We start from the raw sequence: 12,299 nt of genomic DNA, 5'->3' as shown, positions 1-12,299 counted from the left end.
GTCAGTGCCGGGGTCAAAGCTGAGGTTAGGACTGGGGTCACTGTGCTGGGTCACATGGAGTACCCAGGTCAGAGCCACTGTCTGCCCTGGCGTTGGCACCGGGGAGACCGGTGGGCTCAGTCTTGAGGATAACATGCCAGTCAGGACTGGTGTCAACACCAGTCAACCACAGGGGCTAGCACCAGCCTCCCTGAGACCCTCCGCCCTCCCGCCCCCTGCACACTCACCAAAACGCCGTGGTGGTTCCGGACAACTGTCACTCCCCGGTGTCTCCCCTTGGGGATGCGGAAATGCTCTGAAACAGTTAAGTCCAGGTGAGGAGGGGGGGACACTGGTAGGCAACCCTGGAGCCAAGGTCAGAGGGCACAGGGCCACCTGGTCAGGGCCCCATGAGGAACTGCTGGCCACTCAGAGCAGCCCCTAGAAGCTGGATGGGGGGCCTTCAAGGACGGGGCTGGACACACCGAGGGCGCAGTGCCTGTCCCCCAGGCTCATTCACTGACTCCTTTGACAAATGCCCTGTGTCTGCTCTGTGCCTGGCCTTGTGCCAGATGGCGATGGGGATCTAGAAATAACTGAGACCTGCTGGATTTCCTCCAGGTGCTCCTGGTCAGGGGAGTAGAGGAGCACTAGCTGGTGGGTGTGTGCAGCACTGGGGAGGTGTGCAGGATGCTAAGGGACTGGCTGTATGGAGCCATCAAAGACCCATCTCTGGGGAATTTTACTGCCCCACAACCCCGGGGCCAGAAGTGGTAGCTCCTTCCTCTCCCTCCCCAAGGTGGGCCACAGGATCACCCAGTCACCCTGCTGGACCATGTCCCCTTCTGAGGCTGTTCAACACAGTGCCTCTCACGAGACAAGGACTCGGCCTTGCACAGCCGAGGGGTCATCAGCAAATGTGTGCCTGCAGTTGGATTGGGTGGGATGGGTAGAATTTGGTTAATAAGTGAGTTAGGTCCATTCATTTGTTCATTCATTCATTCAAACAGCATTTATTGAGTGCCAGTATATGCCAGGTCCTATGCTAGACACTAGGATGGCCACGGTTAGATTGGGAGGGGTAGGGTTGGATTCCAGTGAGGTGTAGTGAGTTGGGATGGGTTGCGTTGTGGAATCAGGTGGAGTTGTGTTTGTGTCTGTGGTGCCGCCAACACTAGATGCATGACCTTAGTCATACTGGCAACCCAAAGACATCTATGAACTATCGCTTCCTCTTCTCTAAAACGGCATGGTTTTGAAGATTAAAAGTGAATGAAGAAGCACTTAGAGTGCCAGGCACATGGTGAGCACACAATACATTTCAGGTATTGTTTTTGTTGTTAGGATTGGGTCAGGAAGGGTGAGCTTAGGGTTGGGCTGGGATGGGACTGGGCATCAGGATAGAAGGCCTGCTGTGGGTCGTGGTGGAGTCTAGGGTGGAGGGACGGATTAGGTGGGCCTGGGGTTGAAATGGTTTGGGCCAGGTGAGTGGGATCCTAGAAAGGAGGTCCTGGGAGCATTCCCTGGAGCTGGGGCTGACTTACCTACTGGTTGGCAAACGATCTCATCCTGGGTGAGGGAACATCGATACAGGGGAGTTGCTGTCGTCTTGGTTCGAGGGCTGGTGACCAGGAGCCTGAGTGGGAGGGTAGACAGCAAAGTTGAGCTGATTGATGATTCCCTTTTCCTCCCTGCCTGCCCAGGCACAGTCTTCCCATTCCAGGCCCACAGGCTCTCAGTCTCCCTGTCTGGAAAACTATGGAGAAGGCCCAGACCGGGGAAAGGCAGGCTGACTCTGCCTTAACGCGGAACGCAATTATTTGCTCAACCTCTACCTTCAACAGCTCCAGGAGGAAAGGGTTAAATGCAACCCCTCTTTGCTTGCTGTCCCAGCCTGACAGAGATGGGGTGATACTGGTGGCAAATAAAGACTCTCTGCTCTTTGGTGGCATGGTAGGGTACCAAGAATCAACCAGCTGCACATTTGGTTCTGCTAGGGATAGTCCTGTTTTCCCAGTGGCCGCCAGGGGGCCTGCCCCACTTGGCATCAGTGACAGTATTTCCTCAGAAGAGCACTCTGGTGCTCCTCTCCTGAGTCTCCCTTTCTCCCCCTCTCCCCCACTGAGATGTGATTCCCAGTGCCAAACTTTGCCTCCCGCCCCAAGCCCAGCCCATGGAGACAGCAGAGAGTCCAGTGTCAGCCTAGACATTCTCACTACCCCCACTGCCCAGAGAGGATTGGGCTGCTGCAAGACAGGGAGGGAGCTCCCCATCCTAAGGGTTGTGAGTAAGGTGTATTTGGGAAGGGGCCCCAAGGCTGGGCTTGGTCACAGTGAACCAAGTCCAAGGTCTTCATGCTAAGGGCAGTAGGTAGCCACGGATGACTTTATAAAGGGGAAGCACAAGATTAGTCTCTGCTTTCGAAAGGTCACGATGCAGCTATGGTGGGTTGGGGGAGGGGGCAGGGATGAGGTACTGTCTCCACTTCCTCACCTCCTATCCCTCTGCATCTTCTAAAATTATGAAATACATCATTCACTTTATCTCCACGGTTCAGAGAATAATAATAAAGTCTACACCTGTGTGTGTGCCCCACCCAGCTTAACCCACCCCAAGCTGACTTCCACCCTCTGATACGGCTCCTGTCAAGGTCACCAGTGGTCCCTACGTTGCCAAATCCAATGGACACCTCTCTATCCTCATCTTCCTCCACCTCTCAGCAGCCCTGCACATAAGGGACCACGTCCTCCTGGAAACACTTTCTTCTTGATTTTCTCCTACCTCCCTCCTTACTCCTTCTCAGACTTCTTTGCTGGCTCCTTCATTGTCTGACTTCTAGAAATGTCCCTGGAGTCCTGGGGCTGGGTCCTTTTTTTCCTTGCCAGCACACTCTCCCTAGTGATCCCCTCCAGTCCCATGGCTTCAATACACCTATAAATGCTGGAATTCCCACCTTTACATCTGCAGCCCTAGCATCCTTCCACCAGAAGTTAGACCAGCATAGCTGTAGAAAGCAGAATAATGGTCCCCCAGAGATATCCATGTCCTAATCCCCAGAACCTGTGAATATGCTACTTTTTATGGCAAAAGGGATTTTACAGATTTAAGTTAAGGATCTTGAGGTGGGAAGAGTATCCTGGATTATCTGCAGGGTCCAATGTAATCACAAGGGTCCTTGTAAGAAGGACGCAGGAGGATCCGAGTTAGAGAAATATTTGAAGATGCTACACTGCTGGCTTTAAAGAGGGAGGAGGCAGCCATGAGCCAAGGAATGCAGGAAGCTGGAAAAGGGGAGGAAACAGATTCTCCCCTCGAGCCTCCAGAAGGAACACAGCTCTGCTGACACTGATTTTAGTCCAGTACAACCCATTTTGGAGACTTCTGACCTCCAGAGCTGTAAGATGATAAACTTGTGTTGTTTTAAGCCACAAATTTGTGGTAATTTGTTACATCAGCAACAGGAAACTAATACAATAACCAACTTCCCATTGTCTAATAGGCATTGCAAACAGAACGTCCAAAACAGAACGTCCGAAACAGAACCTGTGGTCTTATCCTCCCAAGCCTGTGCCTTTCCGTCTCCCCCAGCAACATGTGGCACCACCAACCACTACGTTCTAAAGCCCGGGCCTGGGGGCAGCCCTGCTTCACCTTTTCACTCATCCTCTGCAAGTCCACCAGTGAACCTGGTTGACCCTCCCTCCAAATTACATCCAGAGAGCATCTCTTCCCTCCATTTTCCCTGCCACCGTCCTGGCCACCGTCATCTTGCCTGGTCTATAGTGATAGCCTCCTAACTGTTATTTTTTGTTTTTTAAATTTACTCTTGTCATTTACACCATGTCACTCCCCTGCTGCAGTAGCCTCCCACGCACTCAGACAAAGAGTCCAGACCCCGTGCTGCAGCCCACAGGGCCTCGCACTATCTAGCACCTCCCTGCCTCTGAGACCCCACTCCTGCTCCTTTGCTCTCCGAGCTCCAGCCCCACACTAGCTGCCTTCTGCTCCTAGACCGCCCCCAGCTCTTTCCTGCCTCGGGTCCTCCTCCTGCCTTGCCGTGCCGTCCGCCTAGAACCCTCAGCTCCCACTCTTCCCTAGGCTGGCTCATTCTCATTCCTCAGCCTCGCTTAACTGTCACCTCCTCATAAGCGCTTTCTCCAACCAGCCCCACCTCCCAACTCAGTTACTCTGCTTTGCATTACCCTGTTTTATTTCCTTCTCAGAACTCATCCCATACTCTCAGTCACATCTATCCTGTTTACATGTTTACATGCTTATTATCTGTCTCCCCCCAGACTGTAAGTTCCCCAAGGATCGTGTCTATCCTGCTCACCAGGTTATTCCCAGAGCCTGGAACAGTGCCTGGCACGGAGCGGGGCTCAGTAAATATTTGCTGAATGACAAGTGAATGACAGCCCAGGCAGCAGGTGACGGGGCTAATCTGGGGTAGGGCTGAGGGGCGGAGAGCTGGTGCAGCTGAGCTCTGTGGGCTCTGCAGCTGAGCCTCCAAATTAGGTCATCTGCTGAGCAATGCTGCCTCTCTCCCCAGACCCCGCCCAGCCTGGGCCTCAGCCCTGGCCCAGCACCTCATTCCCTGATCCCCTAGGAAGGTAGGCTCAGAACTGGGCTCCGCCCCAGACCACATACTGGGGTAGGTGCAGGCCTGGAATAGCCTCAGCTCCCCTTCCTCCTTCAGGCCTTTGCCCAAGCTGTTTCCTCTGCCTACAATGCCTTTCCCTTCCTTTTCCTGCAGAACAGTCAAACACCAGCTCCTCAGGAAGTCTTCCCAAAAGAAGGAGCAACTTGACTCCTTCAAGCCCTCCAGGTGGCCCAGACTCCAAGCCCTCCAGGTGGTCCAGTAGGAACCTACCCCCATCCCTGGCCTTTGTTCTCACCTAGACTATAAGTTCCCAAGAGACTACTATGTACAGCTGCACAGGCTGTGCACTGCAGAACCCAAGGTCGCCATTCACATCACAGTCATGCAGTGCCTTGGCCTGGGGCCCAGTCTGAGCTGCCTCTGCTGCCTACCTCTTTAACACCCTCCTCCATGATGGGTGGCCTCTTGATCTTGAGGTTTGTTCACCGAGTGACTGACAAACTAACTAAACAACTAAACATCCCACCATGAGTTCACAGGCTCAGGGACCCTCTTACACCCTGGGCTGGGTGCAGCCCATCGCCTGCCTTCACCCAGCTCTAACCCGTCTCTGTGCTCAGAGTCTATTCCCATACCCCCTGGGAGAAGGCCTTCTTTATGTTCCACTCCATTCCCCCTGCAGCAGCCTAGCCCAGGATGCTGCCAGCCCTGGCTGTTATATCTTAGGGAGAAACAACATGAGGGAGTGAGAAGGACACATCATCCTCGCACGGGAAGCCCAGCCTGTTCCTCTCTCTGTGGCCCAGGGCGGCCAGCAGTGCATTTCCTGCCCCATGCAGCAGGTCCGTGGGCTCGCGCTCCATCATTTGTGGCAGGAACTCAGAAGTACCTCCCACCACATCCTCCTGTGAGCCCCCCTCTGCCTTAGCAGGTGTTCAGGGGGGTTTTCATGAGCCCCGCTAGGCTCTTCCCCCACCCCTCGACAGGCTCAGAGCCTTCTGGTCCAGGGGCTTCAAACTCCCCTCATCCAATGTGGCCTTTTGGCTTGGCCCCTGGGGGCGGGAGGCAGTTCTAAAAGTAATTTTGGTGACAAAAGGGGAAATTGGAATGCCTGTTGGGGGAAGGGACTGGACAGGAGATGGTCACGAATAACTCAGACTGAAACCCAGCCGTTATGAGCGTGCGGAGCAATCAGAACACTCGTGCACTGCAAAGTTTGGAAACTGAATGCTGACCCAACGCATAAGCCATGATCCAGCAGTTCCACGGCTGGGCACATGCCTCATAAAAGGAAGTGCAGAGCAGTAATATTCACAACAGCCCAAGGAAACTGCCCGACACCCATCATCAGAACATTCACACAATGGAAAATTCTAGCAACAAAAGGAGCATCATTGCCTCAGGCAACCCCACGGATGAAATTCAGACTGTTTGTTGAGGGAGAGGAGCTTGAGGTAGTAAAGCACAGACTGTATGCCTCATTTATAGTAAGTTCAAGAACAGGCAGAACTAATCCTTGGAGAGGGAGGTGGAAGCAGTGCTTAACTCTTGCCAGGGGGTGTGACTGGAAGGGAGCACACGGGCTAGAGGGGCTTATGCAAGGCTGGTAATGTTCCACTTGTGGATCTGGATGCTGCTTACATGGGTGGTTCACTTCGTGAACATTCATTGAGCTGCACGCTTACGATATGTGCATTTTCCTGTGTGGCATATGTCAATAAAAGTTTACCAAAACACAATGAACACCAAGCTTTAAATCATCCTCCTGCAACCAAAAACTTCCTAACAACCTTCTCACCACCCCTCCCTGCTTCAGACCTTTCTGGCCCCCCACCCCTGGGTGCCTGGGTGACAAGGCACTGCCCTCCTCCTCCATCTTTTCTCATCATTCTCAAGCTTCAGCCACTCGACATTTGCTCTGTTCCTTGACCTTGCTCAGGCCAGCTTCCTGGCTCTGACCAGGTTGTTCTCAGCAGGACTTCCCCGTCCCAATTCCTACTCCTCCCCCAAGTCCCAGAGTTGATACACATCCTCTGGCTGAAGGACACATCTGCCTCTATGTCCCTAAAGCACCCTGGACATCCCCAGTAGAGCAGTCATCACTCCTCTTGTCACTGCCTGAGGTGTCTGTTTCCCTCATGAGCCTGGGAGCTCCATGAGGGCATGGACTGTGCCCCATCATTGTCTTATCAACAAAATTTTGCCTGGCACTGAGTAGATGCTCTATAAGTACTTGCTGAATGAATGAATGAATGAATGAATGAGTTGGCCCTGGCCTCCCCACTTTAATGGTTACCAGCCTCTTCGCTGTACAGATGAGGAAACCACGGTCCAGCAAGGGGTCAAAGCCTGCTTGGCTGGCAAGGTCATGGCCCAAGTCCCAGGGCTATGAGGCTGCCTCAGGACCCACCACTGCCCATTCATCCTCCACAAACAGAGCTCCTATTCTGCTCACCTTGGGGAGATGTGGGGCTCTGCTCAGGCAGGAACGCTGAGCACCTACCTGGCTCTGTCCCAAAGCCTGTCTGGACCGTGGGCTCATGGCTCTCGTGTGCTAGGTATGAAGGAAACTCCTGACCAGTGACCAGAAGCTAAGCAGTGGGGGTGGGGGCGGGGAGGGAACCAGCCTGGGGCAGGGCCTGAGGGAGGCTGGTCGTAGACAAGCGCAGAAAAAGCCCTATGAATATCATGAACAAAACAGGGAGTAGAGGGACTGTTCTAGAATAAAAGAGACTAAAGACACACAAGAACAACATGAAACACATGAACCTTGACTGGATCCTGGCTTCCAAACAAAGCAGTTCTAAAGTCATTTTGGTGACAACAGGGGAAATTGGAATATGTGTTGGATATCACGACCCTTCACTCCAGAACTTCCCCTAAAACCAAAGACACGCTTCTACATCAGCACGAGCACAATCACCATCTGATGCGATACGTATTTTACTGGCTTATCGTCCGTCTCCCCTGAGCATCATGGTTTTTGCTTTGCTCACTGCTGTATCCTCAGAACCTGGCCCACAGCTGGCGCTCCATGTGCATATTTGCTGAGTGAATGACCATTGTATTTATAATTCTACAACTTGCTTTTCTCGTGTTACAATATGTTTCAAGATTGATGCAGGATAACCAATGCACGCATTTCATTCATTTCACCTGCTCTTTGTGTTGCATTAGATGATTCACATCTTATTTCTTCCATTTTGCTAATGGTGAACATTTCCAGGCTTTCACTATTCCACACAATGCCGCAATAAATCTCTCTACATGTGCCTGAGACTTTCTCTAGGGTTGATGTCTGGGAGTGGAACTGCTGAGTCAGAGGCCACACGCATCCTCAACTTTACCAGATAAAGCAACGCTATTCTCCGAAGTGGTTCTACCAGTTTACATCCCCACAAGCTCCTGTTTCACCACATCCTTACCAGCAGAATGTTGGCAGATTTAACACATTTTGCTGATCAAATGGGTGTGTACAGATGATATTTTAAAAATATAACGTAATGTTTAATTTGGCCACAAATTGTGCTAAACCCTTTATGTGCCTTAACTCAAATAGTCTTTGCAACAACCCTGTGAGGTGAATCAGCACCCCCATCGTAGGGATGAGAAACTGAGGCTGAGGCTGAGCGCCTTGCTATACATAGAGTGAAGCTGTCTCTGAACCACGGCTACCAGACCCACAGCCCGCCTCTCAACCACCCCTCCTCCCTCCTGCTTCATAGTTTCCATTTCTTCTTTGGTATTTTTTGTCACTGTCCAAAATTTCTATATTGAGCATGTGTTACTTTTGTAAGGACAAAAGAGCCTTAATAAACTTTATTTTAAAGTAGTTTTTTCAGTGCCCCCACCCCTGGCAGTGAAAAGAGAAGCCAGGTGAGGAGAGGACTGGCCTGTTGCTCACCACCTCTCTCCCGCCTTCTTTCTCTCTCCTCTCTCTCTCCTCTCTCCCTCTCTCTCTCTCTCTCCTGCACGCCCTTCTGAAAGTGAAAGGAGATTCTCCCCCAGACTGTGGGGGTGGGGTGCCAAGGCCCTCTCTGGGGCCTTCTCAGGCTCCCCGCAGGCCCGCTCAATGCTCATGCCCCCCTCTGCCAGGCCCTGCTCACCAGGTCTGGTTGGTGCTGGAGTCTTGGTGCAGAAGGGAGCTGAGCACGTAAGGCGCGCCTCCTCCCTCGGGAGTCACCCAGGCCCGGGCCACATCCACGTTGAAGGCCGCCAGAGGAACCAGGCCTGTGGAGAAAAGAGGAATATTTAACAAACGAGGCAGCTGATGAGGCCGTGGCTGGGCCTTTTATGTCCATTATTCCATCAAATCCTGTGGTGTCATCAACCTCATTTTACAGATGAGAAAAGCGAGACCCCCAAGGATCTGTTTTCCATGAGAACAGGACTGGAACACAGGCATGTCTGACCCAGAGCCCCTGATTTTCTTACTAAACCAAGCTGTGTCAGCACCAAGGCCCCCTCCTCCATGAGGCCTTCTCTGGTTCTCCCCCAGAAGCACTTCCCACCTTCTCACACCTCACACTGTGCACTTTCTGTACCTGTTACATAGCACATACTCATCACTGTGTCTTGTACCAAAGTTAAAATAGACTATGAGGCCCAGGGAGAGGGTCTGCATATATTCTATGTACCCTCCATCAAGTGACCCAAGAGAAAACATATGTCCTCAAAAACACCAACACAAGAATGTTTATAGCACATTTATTTGTAATAGTCCCAAACTGAAAACAACCCAAATGTCCATCAACTGGGGAAGGGATAAACTCACTGTGGTATATTCAGACAATGGAATACTACTCAGGAGGAAAAAGGAATGAACAAGTGACACACACAGAAAGATGGGTGACTCACAAAAATCATCAGGCTGAGTGAAAGAAGCCTTACACAAAAGAGTATCTACTGTATAATCCATTTATACAATGTTGTAGAACTAGCAAAACTAATCTATAGTAAAAAATATTGACTGGGGGAGGGGGTAAGGGGATTAACTGGGATGGGACAAGAAGTTACTTTCTAGGATGATGGAAATATCCTATATCCTGATAGGAGTTTGGATTACAAAGGTGTGCCCATTTGTCAAAAACACATCAAATGGCCCACATAAAATGTGTGCATTTCACTGTATACCTCAAAAAAAAAAAAAAAAGAACCGGGGCCGGGCCGGTGGTGCAAGCGGTTAAGTGCGCGCACTCCGCTGCGGCGGCCTGGGGTTCGCCGGTTCCGATCCCGGGCGTGCACCGACACACCGCTTGGCAAGCCATGCTGTGGCGGCGTCCCATATAAAGTGGAGGAAGACAGGCACGGATGTTAGCCCAGGGCCAGTCTTCCTCAGCAAAAAAAGAGGAGGATTGGCAGATGTTAGCACAGGGCTGATCTCCTCACACACACAAAAAAAGAACCATAAGCTAATATTGACCTCTAGTTAATATATATATACTGAAATGTTTAGGGATGAGGTTACTGATGTCTGCAATTTACTCTGAAATGCATCAAAATATAAGATGGCTTAATGGATGGATAGATGGATATATAGAGATGCATATATATGGATGGATATATATAGATGGACATATATACAGATGTACTTTTGTATACATAACATATCTAACATGTATATAAATATGTATGTTATATATATAATAGGTGTGTGATAATGCAAATATAACAAAATGTAGACAATTGTAAGATCTATGTGTGGTATGTGATTGTCCATTGTACAATTTTTTCAACTTTTCTATATGTTTGAAATTTTTCATTAAAAATTTTTGGGGAAATATTGATATTGACAGCTCGCCCCCCATGGAGGCTGTGCCAATTCACCTCCAACAGAACAGGAGAAGGTCTGTTCCTCACCGCACTGCTTGAACTGACTCTGTGCAGACCTTTTCATCCTTGTTTTTTTGTTGCAAAACTGTTTTTTAATTATGAGGAGATCAAGCCTCTTATTATGAGTTTGTTTCCTGCCTATTCATATACACTATCCATTTTATGAGGTATTTATTGTTTTCTTATTAATTTGTAAGAGCTTTTTGCATCCATAAGAAATCGTCAATGTGTTACAGATATTGTTTCTCATTTAGCTGTTTATTTGACTTGCATACGATATTTTCTTCCCACATCTACATTCTCTATGAGGTCAAATTATTTTTCCTTTATGACTCTTGAGTTTTGTGTCATGTTTCCCCATTCAGAGATTTTTTTTTTAAATTCACTCATGTTTTCTTTGATATTTCATTTCTTTCATTTCTTATGCTGGAATCTTTGATTTATCTAGACTTTATTTTTGCATGTAGAGTGAAATAGGGATCCAGCTTTACTTTTTCTCCCCCCAAATGAAATTGTCTCAACATTATTTCTTGACTATTCTTGACTAGCTCATATTATCCCCATAGATTTGAAATACCACCTTTATCATTCTCAGAATTCTCATGCATTTGGGCCTCTGTCGGGACTCAGTTCTGCCCCACTGACCTCACCATCTCTTGCTTGGACATGTTCCTCAGTCTCCTGACCTTTCTCTTCCAAGACTTGTCCCTCTGGATACTTCCTCTCCATACCAGCTGCCAGAAGAATTTTGTGTGTGTGTGTGTGAGTAAGATCAGCCCTGAGCTCACATCTGCCAATCCTCCTCTTTTTGCTGAGGAAGACTAGCCCTGGGCTAACATCCATGCCCATCTTCCTCCACTTTATGTGGGACGCCGCCACAGCATGGCCTGACAAGCAGTGTGTCAGTGCGCGCCCAGGATCCGAACCCCGGGCCGCCGCAGCAGAGCATGTGCACTTAAACACTACACCACCAGGCTGGCCCCGCAGAAGAATTTTTAAAAGCCTGGTCTGACCATGTTACTCCACTGCTTAAAACTCTAATGTATATTTACACACAAAAAAAGGCAAGGAGATGTCCCATCTACAGACTTATCTGTTCAATTACTGTTCAATTAACAACTTTCTGCCATAAAGGCTCTTGAAAAGCTATACCACTTTTTGGATAACACTCCTTTTTTATGATGGTATAATGACTTTTTCATCCCTGAATACACCAAATAAACATGCTATAAGGAATGATATTCTGACATCACACTTTCAGGCAAAAACACGTTCACCAATTTACTTAATATAACAGTTTCTAGCCCAACAATATCATACAAAACAAACTTGCATTGCTTGCCATCTTTGGATAAACCCAAAATGCTTTGTTTTGCAAATAAAAGCAACTGAGGGGCTGGAGAGGTGGCATCTTCCATGACTCTGCGGTCTAGGAGGAGTGCACAAGCTATTTCCATATGTTTTGAAATGCTTTCAGATCTAGTATTTATTTTGCCCTCAAGGTATTTTTCTGTGCTATAACTTTATTTTTAAAGGCAGTTTGAGTGCAAGATAGACATGAGTCTCCAAAAGGTTGAAAAACAATGAAGAAATGGTGTAGAAAGAAAAATGTACCTTTTCAATAATGACTCCCTCACACCCACTCTCCACTACCCACCATTAAGTCTTCATTTTCTCCTTTAAGGAGGACAATAAACCTTCATTACAATAAGCTATATATGTAAACTGTATTTTTATATATATATATATATTTTTTTTTTTATAATTTTATTTATTTATTTATTTTTCCCCCCAAAGCCCCAGCAGATAGTTGTATGTCATAGTTGCACATCCTTCTAGTTGCTGTATGTGGGACACCGCCTCAGCATGGCCGGAGAAGCAGTGCGTC

General features: G+C 49.0%; 1 protein-coding gene across 1 annotated transcript in view; it reads right to left on the bottom strand.

Moving 5' to 3' along the window:
• ITGAE (integrin subunit alpha E) overlaps nt 1–11,079 on the bottom strand; it is a 47,605-nt gene extending 36,526 nt beyond the window's left edge. The window contains exons 1-4 of the mRNA XM_087440244.1: nt 11,062–11,079; nt 8,686–8,846; nt 1,524–1,615; nt 228–295 (exon numbers count right to left, since the gene is read on the bottom strand). Of these exons, the coding sequence (XP_087296370.1) occupies nt 228–295; nt 1,524–1,615; nt 8,686–8,846; nt 11,062–11,079 (339 nt within the window). The remainder of the gene's footprint in view (nt 1–227; nt 296–1,523; nt 1,616–8,685; nt 8,847–11,061) is intronic.
• Nucleotides 11,080–12,299: the final 1,220 nt, after the last annotated feature.

Source organism: Ceratotherium simum, chromosome 16 (genome assembly GCF_057802395.1).
Source record: "Ceratotherium simum simum isolate JZ-2026a chromosome 16, ASM5780239v1, whole genome shotgun sequence".
In the NCBI taxonomy this organism is placed as follows: domain Eukaryota; kingdom Metazoa; phylum Chordata; class Mammalia; order Perissodactyla; family Rhinocerotidae; genus Ceratotherium; species Ceratotherium simum.
The sequence above is the reverse complement of the archived record's forward strand: the minus strand, read 5'-3'. Positions and strand labels throughout refer to the sequence as shown.